The sequence below is a fragment of the Notamacropus eugenii genome, chromosome 5 (genome assembly GCF_028372415.1).
Source record: "Notamacropus eugenii isolate mMacEug1 chromosome 5, mMacEug1.pri_v2, whole genome shotgun sequence".
NCBI classification, from domain to species: Eukaryota; Metazoa; Chordata; class Mammalia; order Diprotodontia; family Macropodidae; genus Notamacropus; species Notamacropus eugenii.
In genome coordinates this window covers 88,459,825-88,483,525 of record NC_092876.1, presented here as the reverse complement: position 1 = coordinate 88,483,525, position 23,701 = coordinate 88,459,825, and the positions used below count along the sequence as shown (strand labels likewise).

Below are 23,701 nucleotides of genomic sequence, written 5' to 3'. Positions count from 1 at the left end.
CCTGAATTTTAGCTCTTTCACTCAAGGGAGAAAATAAAATCGATTTTCTAGTTGGGGCCCAGAGGACACCTCTTTTTGCTGTGGGAAATGATAAGAAAATCATTTGGTTTGTTGGAGGAAAGGAGAAGTCTAGGAATAGTGTCATAAGAAATTTCTAAGTGGAAAAATAACTTTCCGATGTGATTATCAAATGTTATTATCCTTTCCCTGAGGACAGCAACTAAACTGAGCTCCGAAGTAAGGATTTCAATAGTCAGAGACAAGGAAGTGGATCATTGCATTTAGGTACGCTGAAGTACATGGCATCAGGGAGAAACCTGTAAACAATTCAGGTGGAATGTATAATGATGGAAAGATGGCAATGTCAAATAATGTAGGAAAGGTAGGCTGGGTGCAGATCACGTAAGATCTTAAAATTCAGAATAAGGAGTGTATATTTTTGTACTTAGGTCTGAACAGAAAATTTCCAAATTGGCTTAACATGAACCTATTTTAGGGCAAAGATACAGAAGGCTACCAGAAGTAGAAAGAGAGATTTTTCACCTCACTGAATTGAGGGATGTTTGCTATTCTTGATGGGGAAAGGGGATTGAACTACCTGATTTATGTAAATCATTTCACATTCTTGTACTCACCTCTATCCTCCACATAGCTTTGGTCTTGCTAGACTCTGAATGTCATAAACCCAAATCAGGGTTTATCATCCACCTGTAGTGAAGCTGTTGGGGCAAGAGAGGAGAGTGAATATTTCCTGTGGAGCTCCTTCTACAGTTTATACCCTCAACACATACTTTCTGTGCATCATTTTTCCCCAAGTAAAATGAGGTTTTGACTAAGTCATGCTCTGTTCTCTCCTGCAGCCATGTCTATGTCAGGGAATAATGGTGTTGAACCACCCCAGGGAGACCCAAGAACAAGAGAGCTGGAGGAACAGCTGAGAAAATTGGGCCTGGATGCCCAGTATTGGGCACCTAAGCTGAAGGAATACCTGAGTGTGACTTCTGCCCAAGCTTTACAACACCTACGACAGAGGGAAACCCTGACACTAAAATCCCAGGCAAAACATCCTTGGGAGAAGCAGGCTTTGGAGAAACTACTTCAGCTGTTAGGTGCCCAGGCCTCAGAGAAGATGCAAGAGAAACACTGGGTGACTGTGAAGAAGAGACAAGAGAGGGCACAGTCAGCTTTGAGGGAGCTGAGGGAGATGCAAGTAGCAGGCAAAAGCCGCCAGGAGGTGATTGTTAGAGAGAAAGAAGAGGAGCTGAGGCAGGCCATGGAGATCCCACCTAACTATTGGCCACTCCCTGAGAAACCCCTAATGGAGGTCATAGAAAATATGAACAGACAACTCAGTCTCATGGAAGGCACACTCTCCCATAGGGAGAATCTTCCTGACAGGGAGCTCCTCAGAAGGGTGTCAGGTGGCCTTGCCCTGCAAGGCATTTATCAAACCAACCATGCTGAGGATCTTTTGGGGAAGAGAGAAGAACTCCTCAGCCTCCCAGAGGACTTCTTCCTGCTCAGCCCAGCACAGGGAACAAGGATGGAGACAAAGGAGTTTCTGTCTACTCAGGAAGAAGCCATGTTTACTGAAAGCATGGAGAAACTGGGCTTCAGTGTGAGCTTCTTGGCTAAGGGTGGAGGTTGGGGATTTAACTTGGAGGTCAGCACCAATGACACCAGATCTTCTGACTCTAGAGAGGTCCATAAGTCATGCTCTGAACATACTTACAACTGTACCACCAAGTTCTGCTATATCCCACTGGCCTCCTGCCACTTTTCACAAGACCAGCTCCATCTGTCCACTTCAGCTCTTCAAGAGTTAAAAAAGCTGGAGGCACTTCTAACTCACTCCAGTGATACAGAAACCCATCTTAAGCATAGATGTGAGGCATTTTTCCAAAGGTTTGGCTCTCATGTGAACCAGGGTCCATTGCACTTGGGAGGAGTGTTCTGGTGGAAAGCTGTAGCTGAGGGCTTCAAAGCAGAGGAGCTGCAAGATGTGAAGAAACAAGCCTCAGAGGCACTCGATATGTACATTGGAGGCAGCTACAGTGGATTTGGGGTGACAGCTGCAGCCACAGGAAATGCATTGAACTCTCAGTCCCAAATGACTTCCCACAGTACAAGCTCCACTAATTTGCTAGCAAGATTCCAAATGTCTGTATACCAAACAGGAGGCCCCCCAGAGGTGGATTCTTTCCTACAATGGAAAGCTGGTCTTGTGGCCAGTAACCATATCTGGTGTGTCATTGACCGAGGTCATCAGCTAGTGCCTGTCTGGGACATAATTCTGTCTAACCACAGACAAGATTTTCAGGATCCTCTTCGATTAACTCATTGCCTAAGGGATATTTACACAGCCCTGACTGGCCAGTGTGGAAGGATCCAGGATGGAGAGGAGTTATTGAGTGTCATGGAGGATGCCAGATTTTTTGTAGAAGAAGTGAAATCCTGGGAAATCAGTGAGCCTGAAGAGAAACTGATGAAACTCCTTGACTTCAAGCAAAAGCTGAGGGAAAAAACTGGGAACTCTAACATCTGGATTAATATCTGTCTCAAAGACTTAACTCTGCAGCACTACTTGGTGGGCATTGTCAATTTTTGCAAGAACTTCCAAGTTCATGAAAGCAAATTCATTAAATCCCAGTTGCGTAGCCTTCTGTATCCTCATGTCTATCAAGTGGAAGACTTCCCACAGAGTCACTCAGTTTTGCAGTGGGTTTTCCACTCAGCGAAGGAGCAACAAGATATCTGTGTCACTGAGTTTGCTGACTTCATTCAGCTCTTAGAAAAGGCAAAGAATAATCTTCTTGAAATTAATTACACCTCAATTTCCTTAGGAAAAATGGAAGAAGCTCAAATAAATGTTACTTATGAGATCAGTTCATCTCTCAGCTCCTTTCTAAAGGCCCTGAAACAGGCAGAGGAGTCAGGCATACACCTGTTGCTACTTTCCATTGCAGCTGGTGCAGGGTACAAGGAGGAAAACCAAACCTTCCACCATCTCCTAGGATGTGAAGAAATAAATTTCCTGTTATGTGAAATGAAGGAAGCCCATGAAAAATACCATGACCTTAAAAAGGAATGTGACTATAGAGCTCAAGCATTCCTGTTGTTCACAGGGCTCACAGTAACTCCTGGACCTATGGCTGTGTCTGCAGAAGAAAAGATGCAACGATTGAATTTGATGCAATCTCACATGGGACAGTCATGGTCCAAAGAAGTGCTTCATGTCCTCTTGAAACCAAGGGCCAGTCATGATTGGGAAACTCTGGAGAAAGACCTGAATTTCCTCATAGTTGGAGATTATGAAGCTACCAAGAACTGTATACAGATGGACCAGGTGAAAAAAGAACTGGACAGTGTTTTTCAGAGAAAAAAAAAGAAATCTGAAGCAGAACCAAGTACCATCACACACAAGGAAGTGATAAAAAATTCTCAGTTTCTAGAGCTAGCCAAGAGACTTGGTCTGGAGCATTACTACCCAAGGAGAATGTGCCGTGACGATTTCCATCTGATTCACAAGGCCTCCGTACATGAAAGTCAGCCAGATATAGAAAAACAATTGCCATTGTATTTCCTACAGAAGCTGTTGGTGCTGGATTACCGACTGAGATACCTGGTCTGTAAAGGTGATGGAGACGCAATGGGCAGTGGGGTACTGACTCTGACAAATCTTGAGGATGACATTTCTGATCCTTATGATGATTTATTTGATGACAGGATCACACCCTCTCTTCTTTTGTCCACAGACCCACCCCACATCCACCCAATGGACACTCAGATGATGATTTTTCACTGTGCTGATGATTTCATGAGACAGTACATTTCAAACAAACTTTCCATTTGTCAATTTGCTCTCCCCCTTGTGGTGCCCAATCCCTGCACTTCTGTAATAGAATTCCCTCTGTGGTCTCTCAGCCAAATCAAGAGAAGCTGGAGACAGGTAGAGAAATCATCAGGAGAAGACAGAGTCCTTAATTTTAATAACCAACTCATCTGCCAGGCACCCATCCCTATTGTGTCCTTTATAAGAGTTGTGAGTTCTGCTTCTTCTTCCAAATCTCAGATTTTGAACTCTCTGCTGAGTAAGCACAAACATGATGCTTTTTTCCACCGTCACTGCCAAGGCAGCAGCAAATCTTGCCTCTTAATGGGAGGGATGGTAGAAATCTCCTGGTTCTGTCCAGGGGGGAGAGATGAGGACAGATTTGAAAGGTGTGTGGCATTCACCAATCTCCGTGGAGATGCCAAAGATTATGAGAAACAGTTCAAATTTCTGCAGGAAATTGCTTCAGTCACAGTGGTCCTTGTGTCTGCTTCTGATAAAAGTGAGAGGACTGTCCAAATGGTCCGGGACATGTGGAAATCAACAAAACCATTGGTTTTTTTGTTTGATGATAAAGAGAAGACTTTTCGCATTGATTCTGGCCAGAAAGTGAGGATTGGGATTAGGAACAGAAATGAAGCTGAATTAATGGATGAACTCACAAGTGTCATCAATCACTTGCTGAAGTCTTCAGGTCCTTTTCTTAGTCTGGAAGCCTGTGCTGAAGTTGCTCGGCACCATGGCTTTCTGGTAGACGTGGACAGGAAGGAATGTCAGGAGGCTAAGGGAAAGGCACAGGCTTTGCTGGCCATCATGGAAGAGATGAAGTTATCTGAAATTAAGGAGAGATTACTCCCGCTTCAAGGAGAGCTTTGGCACCAGTGGTGTAAGATGGACAGGGAGCTTTGTTACCTGAGAGAGAAGGGGAACCTAAGCCTTGAACAGCACAAGAGTGAGATTGAGACAGTAAAACAAATAATAAGAGAAACACAGCTAAGCAGGGCATTTCCTCTCAATGACTTGATGAGATCTGTGCTTGAAATCCTTCAATCTCACTCAGGGAAAGACAAGAGCACTGAGCTGTACTTCCTACAGTGGTTGAGTACATTCATGGATAACCTGACCAGAGGTCACCTGGAAAAACTCCAGAAGAGGTACAACCAGTTGTGTTCCCTGGTGCTGGCAGAAAATCAAAACGGATCCAATAGTACCTCCTTGAAACACCACCAAGTGGAACTTGAAGCTGTCTCCAAGGAGGTCAGGGATTCCTCTTTGGGTATTGAACATCTCCTGAGAGAGACTGGCCAGATTTATGAAGCTTTGGAAGAAGTGTCACTTCAAATGGACACTGTATTCTTCTCCCTGCCTCAAATTGCTGCTGACCTGATGATCTGTGGGTATCCCCTTGAGCTGATGGATGGGGATGCTTCCTATGTACCTCTGAAGTGGGTGGCAGCTGTTTTTGACAGACTGATTGAGAAAATTGGAGACCAAAAGCTCTTTGTTCTCTCTGTTCTTGGCCTCCAAAGCACAGGGAAGTCTACTCTGTTGAATGCCATGTTTGGCCTACAGTTCAATGTCAGCGCAGGGCGATGTACACGAGGAGCTTACATGCAGTTACTGAAAGTGGAGAAGAAGCTCTGGAAGGAGCTAGGCTTTGGCTTTGTCCTTGTGGTTGACACAGAAGGACTGAGGGCCCCAGAATTCATTGGTCAATCACAGAATCGGGACAATGAGTTGGCCACTTTTGTTATTGGACTTGGAAACCTGACTTTGATCAATATATTTGGGGAGAATCCTTCAGAAATGCAAGATATCTTGCAAATTGCTGTCCAGGCCTTTCTGAGAATGAAACAAGTGAACATTTCCCCAAGCTGTCTATTTGTGCATCAGAATGTGGGGGAAATCACTGCCAAAGATCAAAACATGGAAGGAAGAAGGCGACTGCAGCAGAAACTGGATGAAATGGCAGCTATAGCTGCGGAACAAGAACAGTGCTCTGGTATTACCTGCTTCAGGGATGTCATTCGGTTTGATGTAAACAATTATGTCCATTACTTTACTCATCTATGGGAAGGCGATCCTCCAATGGCCCCTCCTAACCCTAGTTATAGCCATAACATCCAGGAACTAAAAAGAGGAATTCTCTTGGCTGCCAAAGAACGCAAAGGCAGCATACTGAAGATGTCTGAGGTGAAGGTCCGAATCCATGATTTGTGGAAAGCCTTGGTGAATGAAAACTTCATCTTCAGCTTTAGGAATACCCAGGAGATTATGGCCATGATCAAGCTTGAGACAATGTATAACAACTGGACATGGGATCTAAGAAGTCATGTGTTGGGTTTAGAAAACCAACTGACCAATCAGATTCAGAATGGGGAAATTCAGGATCTCCCAAGAAGTTTTATTGAGGAGAACATTGGAAAAAAATATGATGCCATCAGGCAAGACCTTCAAAAGTATTTTGATGAAGACCAAGAGAATGAAATCCTGATCCAGTGGAAGGGAAACTTTGAGAACAAACTGAGAAATCTTAAAGAAGCACTTGTTTCAGAATGCTTTAGAAAGTCACATGCTTTCCTTAATTCAAGGAAAAGTCAAGATAAATTGGATCAAAAGAAATCAGAATATGAAAAAGAGCTGTTGTTAAGAAGTAGAGATGTGGCTCTGTCTTTAATGGGTAAAGAATTAAGTGAGGAGGAGCTGAGAGACACATTCAGTCAACTTTGGACAAAGTGGGTCTGTGAAGTATCCTCACATTTCCCTCCTGCTGAAGACCCTAATATTGATATTGATTTGGAGAATGTCTTTCTGGACCATTTTAAACAGGAGCACAATGTGAAAAGCAAACTTCGAGGTCATTCCAGAAGAACAAGGTTTTCCATTAATTATGACAAACATGTCATAATGAAGACAAAAAGCATATTTTCTAGGAAATCCGTAGAAGAGTGTGATAAGAAGATAATAGCACAAACTTCCCAAAACATTATATCATTGATTACTGAAAATATTGAATCTAAATTGAGAAGGGGATTGGATTATAACATAAGTTATTTCCACGAAATACTGCGATTAATAGACAAGGACACTGATTCTGCATCTGAAGGGGCACGGTACACACTTACAAATGAATATAAAATAGATTTGTCCTTATATTTGTGTCATAGTTCAGTAGCTAAATTTAAGGACATGCACTCTGCCTTCAAGACAGCACATGATCCTGTCACATATCTACAAAATAAGAAAGAGGATTTCTATATGAGTTTTAAGATTTCCTGCCAAGGTGCAACCTCTATCACAGCATTTGCTGACTTCCCGTGGAGCAAGCTCACTGCTTCCCTACCGATAGCCATCTGGAAAAAGATAGCCCTTGACCTTGCTGGGGATATTAGGGCTAACTGTTCTGCCTTCAATGGAAACCGATCCAACCTGGAGAAACACATTCTCATCTCTTTGGCTGAGGAAGAAAACTTTGAGAATTATTGGGAATACATCCACACACCAAAACAGTTTTTTAAGAATTACATTGAGAAGGAGATTCAGGCATACTGTATAAGAAAAGGAAAAGAGAAACTGAAGAATTTTTTAAGCAATAGTTTGGAATTTTTTAAGGAACTCATCTCCTCTGCCATTCATAAGTCAACTCTGGTGGCTAAGGATCAAAACAATTCTGCCTCTGTATGGCTAGACACATTGTGTAATTGCCTTGTGTGTCATCTGACCCTTCCAAGAAGAGACTTAAGAAGTATTGAACATCAGGCGATTACAGACATTGAATTCCTCAAGGAAGCCATGATTGAACACCTGGATCCCAGAATCCAAAATGTAGGAGAGACCTGTGAAATTTCATCTATAAAGCAAGTTGTACCTGAGATTCAGGCCATGCTCTCTGATCAGCTCAGTGGCTGCTGGAAGCAGTGTCCCTTTTGCAAAGCAATTTGCACAAATACCGCCACAAATCATTGTGAAGACCACAGTGTCCCTTTTCATCGTTCTCAAACTGTCAGAGGTACAAGATGGTACAAGACTAATGAGTTTTCACTTGATTTCTGCACCAGTTATGTGGCAAGTGATCTTCTGTTTGTTCTTGAGGATGGCAGGTGTTTCCCATATAAGACTTATCGTCAGGCAGGTGGTGAATATGCCACATGGAGCATCACTCCAGATACATCTACCCAACCATACTGGAAATGGTTTGTGTGTCGCTTCAGGTCACAGTTAGAACAGCATTACAATTTCAGGTTCAGTGGCAGAGGTCAGATTCCTGATGCATGGTCCAGAATCACTAAACAAGATGTGATGAATGACCTGAATAAATAATAATTGTCAGTGACACCAAGGACCTGAATGCAGAGAATTTTGAGAACTTTTTCTCTCAGAAATGATTTTTCAAAAGAAGAATGACAGTGGCATAGCACTACCAGATATATATGATAATATAGTAATCCTTAAAACTCTACATTACTGTTTAAAAAAATAAAATGAGATTTAGAGGAAAAGACTAGACAATGGAGTGCCAGAAACCTTCATCTTAATCTAACAGTTTTCAAAAACAAGAATACAAATTATTTGTGGAAGAACCCCTGTTTGCAAGAATTGTTGGAAAAATTGAAAAAGATTTTTCACAAAAAATTGGTTTAGAGTAGCAACTAACAGCACACAACAGTGTAAGTAATAACAGATATGTAACCTCAGTGATAAAAGGTAATAATATTAGAAAATTAGAGAAACAACAGAAAATGTACCTTTCTTATCATTGAGCAGTGGTACAATATTTAAATAAACAAGCAAGATAGACAGTTATAAAACAAAGATAATATGAAATTGAAAAGATTTTACACAAACGAAATTAGCATACCTTATACAAGAGGGGGGGTCAAATGCAAAAAATTTTCATCAAATATTTCTGACAAGAATCCAATATTCAGGCAACTAACAAATACATAACCAGAAAAAGGCCATTTTCTAGTGGTTACATGTTGAAAGGATATAAATAAGCAGTGCTCAAAAGAAAAATTTTGAAGTCTTAAACATTGTAAGAAAAAATCCTCAAAACCACTACTTAGAGTAATCAGAAATCAAACAACCCATGGGTGTTATGTCATATCCAGTCACCTGCCAAAGATGACATAAGATAGGAATAATCAAAATTAAACTGAGGAAAGGGATGGTATTGTGGAAAGGAAGATACAGTAAAATAACCAGATTAGAATGTAATTTAGGAGAGGAGCCAAGATGGTGGAGTAGAATGATAGCTCCGAACCCACCACCCATAAAATACCTGTAAAAAAGAACTCCCAACAAAATCTGGAGCAGTGGAAGCCACAAAACAACAGAGCAGATGAGATTTTTGTTCCAGGGAGACCTGAAAAACTGTCGCAAAGAGTCCGTCAGGCACTGGACCTGGAGCAGCACCCAGCCCTGCCTCAGCCGCATGGCACTGAGAGGAGCTGATCCAAGCAGGCTTCAGGGGTGGAATCTCCAGTGGCCACACAGGTCCCTCCACCCACAGGAATCACAGGTCAGTGAGGGAGTCTTTTTGGCTCGCCAAGAGGGGAACGGGATGTCCCCATGACTCAGGCCCCCTCAGGAGGCAGCAGAGGGGGCTGTGGCGACAGACAGGGCCTCCCAAAGCAGGCAAGAGATCAGATCCATTGTTGAAGGTCTCTGCATAAACCCCTGGAGGGTACTAAGCCCTGTGTGGTGGCCCTGCCCCAACCCCAGCACCTGAACTTAATCTCACACTAAATAGCAGCCTTGCCACTGCCAAAAGCCTTGAGGCTGGGGAGCAGCATTTGAATCTCAGACCCCAAGCACTAGCTGGGCAGAAATGGAGGAGAGATAGGTGTGGAGAGGAAACTCAGAAGTCAAGTCACTGGCTGGGAAAATGCCCAGAAAAGGAAAAAAATATAAGACTATAGAAGGATACTTTCTTGGTGAACAGATATCTCCTCCCATCCTTTTGAATGAGGAAGAACAATGCTTACCATCAGGGAAAGACATAGAAGTCAAGGCTTCTGTATCCCAAACATCCAAAATAAATATTCAATGTGCTCAGGCCATGGAAGAGCTTAAAAAGGATTTTGAAAATCAAGTAAGAGAGGTGGAGGAAAATCTGGGAAGAGAAATGAGAGAGATGCAAAAAAGCATGAGAAGCAGGCCAACACCTTGCTAAAGGAGACCCCCAAAAATGCTGAAGAAAATAACACCTTGAAAAATAGGCTAACTCAATTGGCAAAAGAGGTTCAAAAAGCCAATGAGGAGAAGAATGCTTTCAAAAGCAGAATTAACCAAATGGAAAAGAAGGTCCAAAACCTCACTGAAGAAAATAGTTCTTTCAAAATTAGAATGGAACAGATGGAGGCTAATGACTTTATGAGAAACCAAGAAATCACAAAACAAAACCAAAAGAATGAAAAAATGGAAGATAATGTGAAATATCTCACTGGCAAAACAACTGACCTAGAAAATAGATCCAGGAGAGACAATTTAAAAATTATGGGACTACCTGAAAACCATGATCAAAAAAAGAGCCTAGGCACCATCTTTCATGAAATTATCAAGGAAAACTTCCCTGATCTTCTAGAACCAGAGGGCAAAATAAGTATTCAAGGAATCCACCAATCACCGCCTGAAAGAGATCCAAAAAAGAGAAACTCCTAGGAACATTGTGGCATTCCCTGGTCAAGGAGAAAATATTGCAAGCAGCTAGAAAGAAACAATTCAAGTATTGTGGAAATACAATCAGGATAACACAAGATCTGGCAGCTTCTACATTAAGGGATCGAAGGGCGTGGAATATGATATTCCAGAAGTCAAAGGAACTAGGACTAAAACCAAGAATCACCTACCCAACAAAACTAAGTATAATACTTCAGGGGAAAAAATGCTCTTTCAATGAAATAGAGGACTTTCAAGCATTCTTGATGAAAAGACCAGAGCTGAAAAGAAAATCTGATTTTCAAACACAAGAATAAAGAGAAGCATGAAAAGGTAAACAGCAAAGAGAAGTCATAAGGGACTTACTAAAGTTGAACTGTTTACATTCCTACATGGAAAGACAATATTTGTAACTCTTGAAACTTTTCAGTGTCTGGGTAGCTGATGGGATTGCACACACACACACACCCCCCCACACACACACACACAAACACACACACATGCACACACACATACAGAGACAGAGAGCACACAGTGAATTGAATAGGATGGGATCATATCTTAAAAAATGAAATTAAGCGGTGAGAGAGAAATATATTGGGAAGAGAAAGGGAGAAATGGAATGGAGTAAATTATCTGTCATAAAAGAGACAAGCAAAAGACTTTTCAGTGGAGAGAAAAAGAGGGGAGATGAGAGAAAACCATGAAATTTACTCTCATCACATTTGACTAAAGGAAGGAATAAAATGCACACTCATTTTGGTATGAAAACCTATCTTACAATACAGGAAAGTGGGGGATAAGGGGATAAGCAGGGTGGGGGGGGGATGATGGAAGGGAGGGCCATGGGAGGAGAGAGCAATTTGAAGTCAATACTCTTGGGGAGGGACAGGATCAAAAGGGAGAATAGAAGCAATGAGGGCAGGATAGGATGGAGGGAAATATAGTTAGTCTTACACAACAAGACTATTATGGAAGTCATTTGCAAAACTACACAGATATGGCCTATATTGAATTGCTTGCCTTCTAAAAGGAAGGGGTGGGGAGGGAGGGATGAAGAGAAGTTCAAACTCAAAGTTTTAGGAACAACTGTTGAGCACTGTTCTTACTACTAGGAAATAAGAAATACAGGTAAAGGGGTATAGAAAGTTATCTGGCCCTATAGGACAAAAGAAAAGATGAGGACAAGGGAAGGGAGGGCTGAGAGAAGAGAGGGCAGATTGGTGGTAGGGGCAATTAGAATGATCAGTGTTTTGGGGTGGGGGGAGGGGAGAAATGGGGAGAAAGTTTGGAACCCAAAATTTTGTGAAAATGAATGTTAAAAGTTAAATAAACAAATTTTAAAAATTAAAAAAAAATGTAATTTAGAAATATTTAACAAAATAAATAAAAATACCATAATAGATAATATTAAGAAGTAGTTTTCTAAGTCAATATACATCTACACAGATAGACATTGACTGTGCATTGGTCTGCCTTTCTTTTTGAGTCTGAGACATTGCACTAAAGCTTCGTGTTCACACAATCATTCTGAAAAGCAATTTTAAATTTTGCAGATGAAGTGACTAAAATGGCCATACCACTCAATCTAGTGATTATATTGGGAGGCATAAATCCTGAGGAAGTCAGAAAGAAAAAAGAAAGATTTCTTACACATAAAAACAGATATAATATCACTTTTTGGAAGGAAGGAACTGGAAACAATGTAGAGTCTATCAATAGGGGAATGGCTGAACAAATTGTGGTGCCTGATTATAATGATGTATTATTGTGAAATATGGTCAATTAATGATCAATCATTTATTTTTAGTTACATTCTTTAATTACACATGTAATTTAGTTCTTATAAATTATAGTAGATTAAGAAGTATATGTGAAATTCTATGTTGACTGACAGGACATCACCTCCACTTAGTTCACCTGTTAACCAAAATTCTCACTTCTGTTAAAAGCCTTTGTCCAGTTAAATTTCTTATATCTGTTAAGAGCCTTGTTGTGGATTATAGCTATAGATATTCCTTGACTCCATAAATCACGTGAGGTTAGGAAACCACTGGATATTGCTGACAAATTGCTGTCAAAGTTCCCCATTCTTATTAATATTCCCTATTCTTATCAAGGATGATTACAAGAGATTGACTTCCTTGATTACAATGGAATCTCCCAAAATACTCCAACCAATCAGAAGATGTAGGCCCCTGCCATAATCAATATTATGTACTTCAATTTGTGATTAATATTCTTCATTTATTATGTTCCCCATTCTGATGCTTTTCATTTATGTCTTTACAAGTGCTCTGTAAACTCACTTTAGGGTCCTTGGACCAACTGAGGTGTTCTTGGACCCATTTTATTGGTAAATTGCTAGCTATAACTAATAAACTGATTGTGCTTGAAATTTTTTCTCCTCAGTTTTCTTTATTCACAGATTTCAATCAATATTATAGTGCTGTAAAAATGACAATCATGATGAATACAGAGAATTATGGTAAGAGTTGTATGAATTGATGTAATATGAAGTTGAATGTTTACAACCAATATAAATGTATATATGTATGTAAAATGACAATGTAAATGTAAAAAAAAGCCAATCATAAAACAATCAAGAAGAATTTAGCAAAATTGCAAGGCTCCAAATAAAAGATATGATGTACCTCTACCTAATTCTTAAGAGAGGTGGGTGAGGGTTCACAGGTATATAATTTCAGATATTTTCAATGTATTCATTGGTTATTTTGAATTTTTTCTCTCCTTTTTTGTTAAAAAAAATTTTTTTTGGCCAAGATGGCAGAGTAGAAAGATACACATATGCTAGTTCAGAACCCACAGCCCATAAATTACATGTAAAGAAGAACTCCCAACAAATTCTGGAGCAGCAAAAGCCACAGAACAACAGAGTGGAGGAGATTTCAGTTCCAGAGAGCCCTGAAAAACCGACGCCAAATGTCCTTCATGCCTCGAACCTGTAACAGAGCCCAGCCCTGCCTTGGCCGTGTGGCACAGAGAGGAGCAGATCCGAGCAGGCTTCAGGGGCGGAATCTCCAGTGGCCACGCAGGTCCCTCCACCACAGGAGACAAGGGTCAGTGAGAGAGACTTTTTGAGTGGCTGAGAGGGGAGTGGGGTGTTCCTGTGGCTCGGGCCCCCTCGGGATGCAGCAGAGGGGGCTGCGGCAGCAGACAAGGGCTCCCAAAGCAGTCAGGAGCTCAGATCCATTGGTGAAGGTCTCTGCATAAACCCCCTGAGGGAACTGAGCCCCATGTGGCTGCCCTGCCCCCACCTGAGCACCTGAACTTAATCTCACACTGAGCAGCAGCCCTGCCCCTGCCCAAAGCCCTGAAGCTGGGAAGCAGCATTTGAATCTCAGACCCCAAGCACTAGCTGGGCAGAAATGGAGGAGAGATGGGTGTGGAGAGGAAACTCAGAAGTCAAGTCACTGACTGGGAAAAGCTCAGAAAAGGGATAAAAAGATAGACTATAGAAGGTTACTTTCTTGGTGAACAGATATTTCCTCCCTTCCTTTCAAATGAGGAAGAACAATGCTTACCATCAGGGAAAGACATAGAAGTCAAGGCTTCTGTATCCCAAACATCCAAAATAAATATACCATGAGCTCAGGACATGGAAGAGCTGAAAAAGGATTTTGAAAATCAAGTAAGAGAGGTGGAGGAAAATCTGGGAAGAGAAATGAGAGAGATGCAAAAAAGCATGAGAAGCAGGCCAACACCTTGCTAAAGGAGACCCCCAAAAATGCTGAAGAAAATAACACCTTGAAAAATAGGCTAACTCAATTGGCAAAAGAGGTTCAAAAAGCCAATGAGGAGAAGAATGCTTTCAAAAGCAGAATTAACCAAATGGAAAAGAAGGTCCAAAACCTCACTGAAGAAATAGTTCTTTCAAAATTAGAATGGAACAGATGGAGACTAATGACTTTATGAGAAACCAAGAAATCACAAAACAAAACCAAAAGAATGAAAAAATGGAAGATAATGTGAAATATCTCACTGGCAAAACAACTGACCTAGAAAATAGATCCAGGAGAGACAATTTAAAAATTATGGGACTACCTGAAAACCATGATCAAAAAAAGAGCCTAGGCACCATCTTTCATGAAATTATCAAGGAAAACTTCCCTGATCTTCTAGAACCAGAGGGCAAAATAAGTATTCAAGGAATCCACCAATCACCGCCTGAAAGAGATCCAAAAAAGAGAAACTCCTAGGAACATTGTGGCATTCCCTGGTCAAGGAGAAAATATTGCAAGCAGCTAGAAAGAAACAATTCAAGTATTGTGGAAATACAATCAGGATAACACAAGATCTGGCAGCTTCTACATTAAGGGATCGAAGGGCGTGGAATATGATATTCCAGAAGTCAAAGGAACTAGGACTAAAACCAAGAATCACCTACCCAACAAAACTAAGTATAATACTTCAGGGGAAAAAATGCTCTTTCAATGAAATAGAGGACTTTCAAGCATTCTTGATGAAAAGACCAGAGCTGAAAAGAAAATCTGATTTTCAAACACGAGAATAAAGAGAAGCATGAAAAGGTAAACAGCAAAGAGAAGTCATAAGGGACTTACTAAAGTTGAACTGTTTACATTCCTACATGGAAAGACAATATTTGTAACTCTTGAAACTTTTCAGTGTCTGGGTAGCTGATGGGATTGCACACACACACACACCCCCCCACACACACACACACAAACACACACACATGCACACACACATACAGAGACAGAGAGCACACAGTGAATTGAATAGGATGGGATCATATCTTAAAAAATGAAATTAAGCGGTGAGAGAGAAATATATTGGGAAGAGAAAGGGAGAAATGGAATGGAGTAAATTATCTGTCATAAAAGAGGCAAGCAAAAGACTTTTCAGTGGAGAGAAAAAGAGGGGAGATGAGAGAAAACCATGAAATTTACTCTCATCACATTTGACTAAAGGAAGGAATAAAATGCACACTCATTTTGGTATGAAAACCTATCTTACAATACAGGAAAGTGGGGGATAAGGGGATAAGCAGGGTGGGGGGGGATGATGGAAGGGAGGGCCATGGGAGGAGAGAGCAATTTGAAGTCAATACTCTTGGGGAGGGACAGGATCAAAAGGGAGAATAGAAGCAATGAGGGCAGGATAGGATGGAGGGAAATATAGTTAGTCTTACACAACAAGACTATTATGGAAGTCATTTGCAAAACTACACAGATATGGCCTATATTGAATTGCTTGCCTTCTAAAAGGAAGGGGTGGGGAGGGAGGGATGAAGAGAAGTTCAAACTCAAAGTTTTAGGAACAACTGTTGAGTACTGTTCTTGCTACTAGGAAATAAGAAATACAGGTAAAGGGGTATAGAAAGTTATCTGGCCCTACAGGACAAAAGAGAAGATGATCCTTTGAGAGATAAGAGGAGGCATATGCAAGGCATAAATCTAGGTGATTTTGAAAAAAAATCTACAAAAATCCTATATTTAAAAATGAACTTAATGTTAGTCAGAGCAACTCTTACATTTTTCTTCAAACGAAGCAAATTGACAGTGATTATAAAAGATTGGAAAAGTTGATGCTAGATGTATTGTGGAATGAGTAAAACTAATATACTGTGGGTAGAGTTTTGAATTGGTCTAATCATCCTGGAGAACAATTTGAATTATGATGAGAAATGAACCAACAATTCTCACCATATCCTATGACCTAGAGTTCTTATCACTATGCATATACCATAAGAGGACCAAAGATAAGAAGATACAGTGTATTCTATGTATTATCAAATTATTTTTAGTAATACTTTTTCTAGTAGCAAAGAATTTCAGAAAAGAAAATTCACATGAATTAGGGTAAGGCAACAAATTGTGGTACATGAATGGGATGGTATAGACATAGAAAACCAAAACAATCCCAAACCAATGATTATAAAGTATAAAATTGTGTTGATATGTTGGACTTCCTGTCCCAGAATCAGATGAGTTGTACTTCCCCTTCATGATTGTAGGGAGTGCCCAGCTACCTCTCTCTTTCAGAATGCTGTTATCTCAAGTCCTCATTGGGTTCTATCTCTGCTCCTACTCCTGCCATTAGCATCCAGTGATAAGCACACTAATTGCTCCAGTTAGTATAGAATTGTTTTTGCAAAGGGATATTCACTTTGTAGCTAATAGAAAAAACAGAAGTACAAACATTCTTCTTCTCACCAACTCTGGGTGGGGTGGGGCAGCCTCAGCTGGGAACACATAATCCCTAAACCATCTGCAAAGTGGAGAGAGAGCGATCAGTCAACTAAGTTTTTACATATCCTAGTAGCAAGTTTCCAGATGCGGTAGGACTAATGAATGAAATACAGATCTCTGCTCCTGCAGGTCTAGGTTTAAGTTGCTTAGGAACTCACACCTCACCTTGTATCTTCTGGTATGGATTCCAACTTCTAGACTATGACGTTTAATATGCCTGGTGTTTTTTAGTTCACAAGGTCATAGTCATTTCTGCTCTCCATCTAAAACAGGAAAGGAAAAATGCAAAGAATCAAAGAATTGAGTCCTGTATTCACAGGACACATATTCATCTCAGATGGAGTGGATCTGACAGTTTTACCCTTATAGCATTATCTTTCTCAGTGTCATGTAACCAGGTAGAAAGAAGATGGATAAAGAGCATGTCCCCCAGATCTGATGACATGGCCAATCAGTGGTCTGTGTCTTTGGGAGAGGTGGTAGAGCCAGCTACCAGTCTATACATGTTCCAAAATGGAAAACAAGACTCTTCCTATATGCATTATCAGGTATTTCCAGAAATAGAAGATGTATGGATTTTATTATTTCTTTATATTAATTTTTCTTTTAATTTGTCATATACTGTGCTTTCAAAGAAAATCATCATTTTGGTATTTTTTTCTTTTTCATAGTATCTTTATGAAATTAACTGTGTGTCTGTTTGATGAATGTAAATGGTTATTTTTTTGGTTATCATTTTAACTTTCATTTTTATATAATGTCCTCATTTGTCACTTTCAAATTTCTGCTAAATTGAATTTCACTTTTTCTGTTATGGCCCCTCCTCCTTTTTGTAGTTACACTTACATAGTGTATTTTATACCAGCCTTTTAATTTTTAAATCAGCCTCTTATTGTGTTTCCTGTAAACAATATACTGATGAGTTTTTTCTTAATTCATTCTATTATAATTTTTCCTTTAATGGGAGAATTAATATTACTTAAATCTATTGTTCTAGCTAATAAACTTGATATGTTTTTGGTGACTTCCTTCTTATTATTCTTTTTGAGGCCTGAAGAGAGTGAAATTTATCTTAATGTTCCATAAATATTTCCACTTTAAAAAAAGGAGACATAAGACTTCATTGGCATAGGTAACCTCTTGTCAACGATGATAGACAACTGCTTTACATTTTATTTTTAGGGAGTTGCCTGGGAGAAAGGAGAGACTAAATGGCTTCCCCAAGGTCACATTGCCAGTATATAGCAGAAGCAGGATTTAATCTTGGGTCTTCTTAACTCTAATGTCAGATCTTCCTTTATTTAAAAAAAAAAAACAAAACTGTTGCTTTATTTGGCCTTACATCTTGGGTTAAAACAAATACCAGGGCTAGAGAATTTCTAGAAAATTGATACTCATGGAAATAATACAACTACAAAATCTGTTGTTATAAGGCACAAGAGCAGGAAAACAAAACATGTCTATACACAATAAAATTACTGACAGTTTTTTTTTTTTCCTGCATGCAAGAAACTCCTGGTCCCAAAAGTCAGGGAGATGTGTTGGGGAGAGAACATGCTGAAAGTTGGGGTTCAGGTGGCAAAATTATATACCCTAAGAATGGGCTTTGTTGGGAACAGATGATTAGCGTCAGATGTAGGACAGAGCATTTCTTTTAAATTTACGTATATAATTATACCTTATTTATTTTAACATTCTTTGTTTTTAAATTCCTAGTTCCCAATTTTCTCCTTTCCCTCTTCCCCTTTCTCACCTTTTGAGAAGGCAAGCAACTATATATGTGGAGTCATGCAAAACACATTTCCATATTAGTCCCATTATTAACAAAAATCAAGAAAAATAAAGCAAGTGAAAAAAGTATACTTCTATTTGCACTCAGACTTCATCAGTTCTTGCTTTGGTTGTATACAACATTTTTCTTCATGAACTCTTTGGAAATGTCTCAGATCATTGTATTGATTAGAGTAGTCAAGTCTTTCACAGTTGATCAGTTACATTATTGCTGTTACTGTGTACAGTGTTCTCGTTCTGTTCGCTTTACGTTGCATCAATTTATGTAAATCTTCCTAGGTCTTTCATCACCTTCATCATTTTTTTAAAGCGCATGAGTAGTCCATCACCACCAAATGCCCAAACTTTTTAGTCCTTTCTCCAATTGATGGACATCTTCCCAATTTCTAATTCTCTTCTACCACCAAAAATAGCTGATATAAGCATTTTTGTACACATAGGTCCTTTTCCTTTTTCTATGATCACTTTGGGATGTTGACTAAGAAGAGTAGTTTTATAGACCTTTGACTATAGTTCTAAATTGTTTTCCTGAATGGCTACACCAGTTCACATCTCCATCAGCAATGCAATAGTATACCTATGTTCCCATATGCTCCAACAGTTTTCATTTTCATTTTCTATCCTGTTAGCCAGTATGATGGGTATAAGGTAGGAGGAACCATTCCTAATTAGTGAAGTTCAAGTAAAGAGAATTTCCTTATTGGGATCACAAACTTGTGGGAGGATCCAATATATACTATCTAAAGCAGTAAAAGGAGAACAGTGATTCAAAGTCCCTGCAATAGGTCAAGAATGTATCTAAACAAAGGCTAAAAGTCTTGTCTGCCTGACAAAGAATTAATAGAAGAAAAATACAAACTATTTCACCTGTGCTTCTGTGGGCACTTGAACCACTTAACCTAAGTGACTGAACATTGAATTCCAATCATTATGAATATAAAATACCAAACCATAACTATTTTTATCATAGTTGAGTCATTTCATTTGTGCCTGATTCTTTTTGACCCCATTTGGGATTTTCTTGTCATTTCCTTCTCCAATTCATTTTATAGATGAGGAAACTGAGGCAAACAGGATTTAGTAACTTGCCTAGGGTAGTAACTTGCCTAGCATCACAGCTAAAATCTAAGGGCAGTTTTGAATTCAGTAAGATGCGTCTTCCGGACTCCATGCCCAGAACTCTATCCACTGCATCACCTGGTTGTCTAAACATAATCAAAATATTGAATGCTATAAGATTCACAGCTATCACAATCCACTCCTTGACCTTAATGACCAGTAAACTAGCAATAATAGGCTCATACAAGTCATATTTTACTAGTAGTTTAATGGTGGAAATCCCCGGAGTGCTAGGTGACACAGTAGATAGAATGTTGGGCTTGAAGTCAGGAAGATTCATTTTCCTGAGCTCAAGTCTGGCCTTAGACACTTAATAACTTTGTGAGATTGAGAAAGAGTCACTTCACCCTATTTGCTTCAGTTTTCTGGTCTGTAAAAGGAGTTGGAGAAGGTAATGGCAAACAACTCCAGTGTCTTTACCAAGAAAACCTTAAGTGGTTTTCTTAACCAATAAAAAACCAGTAAAAACCATAAAGAGTCAGACATTACTGAAATGAAAAAAAATCCTACTGATTTTTATATGGAGGTGTTGCCAAAGAAACTTAGTGTCAATGACATAAAAAACCCCTATAATTATATGATAATAACAATCTCTAAAAGATCAAGGCCTAGCTGTATTACCCCATATGTAGAATCCAGGGAAATTGATCCCATATAGGAAAGTAGACTAGGAAAGATCTCTTGAATAGTCCCAAACAACAAGTCTCCAGGTCAGACAAAGTCTGTCAACACTGAGGTCTATTTAATTAAGTCCAAATCTTATCCATTGGTATTGACACATGAGTTAGATACACTTCTCAATCAATGAACAAATAACACAAAATAATTTGTGGTGTCATTTTTCGATTTCATAGTACTTAGGGATGTACTCAGATGGCAGATTGAGACTTTTCCTTTTGACATAGTTCATGCATGAATTAATTTTGTTTGACTAGCAACATTTCAAACAGGTTTTGCTTTTCTTGCTTTCTCATGATGGGAATAATTGCACTGGGGCAATCTTGGCCCAGAAATCTGTCTGCTATTTTTCACTACTTTTTTTTGGCGGGGAGGCGTGGTGGTGCAAAGAGGGTATGTATGCCCAGAAGAATTTATAAACCATTCACAACAGAAAAGAAAACATCAATCAGGGCATGGAGAAACCCAAGGTGACTAAATGACAAATGATGCACTGAAGACAATAGACTTCAAGCCTGCTGTTCCTTGTAGTTATGATTAGGGAGGTGTATCATTAAGGGTTAAAGCCAGTGACAAACAATCAAAGTAGTGTTTGGAACAAAATGTGTATTATGATGAATAGAAACAGATAGAAAGAACATTAAAATACAGCATTTTTTTTTAACAGAAATATACTTCAGGAAAATGAGAAATAAGTAGGAGAAAAAGGAAAGGAAGCAGGAAATCTAACAGGCAAAATTCTAACTACAATAAGAAAGAGGTAAAACTAAAGTATGTGAAAAGATTAAAGATGGAAATAGGGTATATTCTTCCTTAGATTTTAAGAGTAAAAACCAATTGATGAGAAGCAGATCTCATCTCATAGCCAGCAAGACCTAAGATCAAATTCTGCTTCTTTTTGTGTGATCTTGGGCAAAGCATTTAATCTCTCAAGTATCCATAGGCTGTGCCCTAAGAATAAATTATGAAGTAGGTGTCAATTATCTCTGGTCAGAAGATTTCCTCCCAAGGAATTACCCATACCAATGAAATCTTATGTCTATTTTTTAAAAAGTGGAAATATTTAGGGAAGATTTAGATAAATTTCATTATCTTCAGGCATTAGCAAGAATAATGATAAGGAAGTGACACAAAGCTAATTTATTAGATTCAACAGTGGATATGAGTAGTCTGAATTCTCCCCTTAAAACAAACTGCATTATAGAAGGGATTAAGAAGCAAAGCCCACCAATAGGTTACTTGCAGGAAAGGCATCTCCAACAAGAAGACATAGTTAGATTAACATTAAAATGCCAGTGAAAAAATCTATCATTCATATGCAAGCTATAAAAGCAGGAAGGACTGTTTTAGTATTTGATAAAGTAGAAATCAATTTAGAAAAAAAGTGAAAGAGATAAACTAGGACATTATATAATGTGAAAGCAAAAATAAATAAATACAACTATTTTCCATTTCTTACTAAATACTTCAATAGTTAAATTTTGAAAAGAAAACTTGACAATGGCATAAAAAGCCATAAAAATATCAAAATGAAGAAAGCACCATGACAATGAAACAAATAAAATAAAAAAGTAACAATAAAGAAACAAAAATCCATGCAACTACCATTTGCTTCTTAAAATGTATGATAGTATTTAATGGAAATGCCTTGCTTCTCAATTTAGAATATTGTTGAGGGCCAGGATGAAGTGCTGTTGGCAAAGTTCAGGATAGATCTTTGGGGAAACTCTTTTTTGAGACTGTGCTCATTATCATCTAGAATGGTTCCCCCCTCCCCCATGTTTCTGTCTCCTTTAAATAGAGAACTACAGAATACAAGGAGTATGTAAAATAGATGCCCTCTAGGCTAACAGTCTTTAAGACAATAAGACTGTTCTAATTAGTAGGACTGGAGATGAGTAGAATGTCATGTAGACTTGCAGTTTCTGTCTATAAATACCCTGACCCTCGGATCAATCAATGGAGTTGCCCTATCTTCTTCTGCCTGCCCGTGTCTTTCTTCTTCACCACATCACTGAGTCATGTGGGTACACAGGCCATCCTCCACAGAATATGTGCAGATAGATATCTGGCTGTTTGGATCCAGCTTGTTAACCTTGTGATGGTAATACAGACCATTGATTGACTACATAACTAGATCTGAGCAATACTCCAAAGACACTAGTCATACTGAGCCTTGCTCTTGGTTTATCTCTTACCTACCTGCCTGTATTTCACTGTATTTCACTGCTACTTATAGCACAATGCTATGAGTATAGAGGTCTCAGGTCCTCTTTACCTAAGGTCAGTATTAGGCTGGTGAATATGGACCTTGGTTCTTTGCCTCTTCAGATTTGTTCTTTCCAAGTTTAGATGGAGATTGGAGATGGTTATGATGTTAAGAATGTAAAAGGGCTAGCATAAAGTATATCAGGTATATAAGGGCTGTGGTACACCAGTCAAGAAGTTCAATTATGTGTAAGGATTTATTAGAAACTACATAATGAGGAGTGAGGTTCCCAAGGAACTTGTTTGATCTGGTACAGCAATAGCAGTGACACAGACACATCTGTTCATCCCTCTGTCATGATACATCTAGAAGTGAACTTTTTAAAAAAAATTACTTAATCTTTTATTTTTTCTCAATTACATGCAAAAGCAATTTTGACATCCTATTTTTTCTTTCAGATTTTGAGTTCCAAAGTCTCTCCCTCCTCTTTTGCTTCCTCCCTCCCCAATAGGGAAGGCAAGCAAATTGACATGGGTTATACATGTGTAGTCATGCAAAATACATTTCCATGTAAGTCATTCTGTAAAAAAAACAGACAAAAAACCTCAAGAATAATAAAAAATTAAAGAAGAAGCATCTTTGATCTGCATCCCAGTACTACCACTTCTTTCTCTGGTGATGGATAGCACCTTCTATTATAAGTCCAACAGAATTAATTTAGATCATTGTATTGCTGAGAATAACAAAGTTATTCCTAGTAGGTCATCATACAATATTGCTGTTACTGTGTACACAATATTGCTGTGTATTGAGTTTTGCTTCTGACTTTTACTTTCCCCAAACTGCCTTCCCTTCTGTCAGCTTCCCCTTCTTTTATCCCCTTCCCTTCCTACTTTCCTGTAGGGTAAGATAGATCTCTACATTCAACTAAGTGTGTTTATTATTCCCTCTTTGAGCCAATTCCGATGTAAGGAAAGTTCATGTCCTCTCCTCCCTGCTTTTCTCATTTTTCCCTCTACTGTAAAATCTCAGGCCTCTTTTATGTCAGATAATTTATCGAATTCTACCTCTCCATTTCCCCTTCTCCCAGTGTATTCTTCTTTTTATCCCTTAATTAATTTTTTAGATAATTATCATATTTAACTCACACTTGTGCTTTCTGTTTAGGTATACTCCTAA

General features: G+C 39.1%; 1 protein-coding gene across 1 annotated transcript; it reads left to right on the top strand.

Annotated features, from left to right (window-relative positions):
* The first annotated feature begins 759 nt into the window (after window positions 1-759).
* Window positions 760-11,230, top strand: LOC140504791 (interferon-induced very large GTPase 1-like). Its single transcript, XM_072610111.1, has one exon. The coding sequence runs from the start codon at window positions 863-865 to the stop codon at window positions 8,150-8,152; it is 7,290 nt and encodes a 2,429-aa protein (XP_072466212.1). The 5' UTR covers window positions 760-862; the 3' UTR covers window positions 8,153-11,230.
* Window positions 11,231-23,701: the final 12,471 nt, after the last annotated feature.

Bases quoted from the DNA above. Each gene is read 5' to 3' on its own strand.
- LOC140504791 (XM_072610111.1), top strand. From the start codon at position 863: ATGTCTATGTCAGGGAATAATGGTGTTGAACCACCCCAGGGAGACCCA.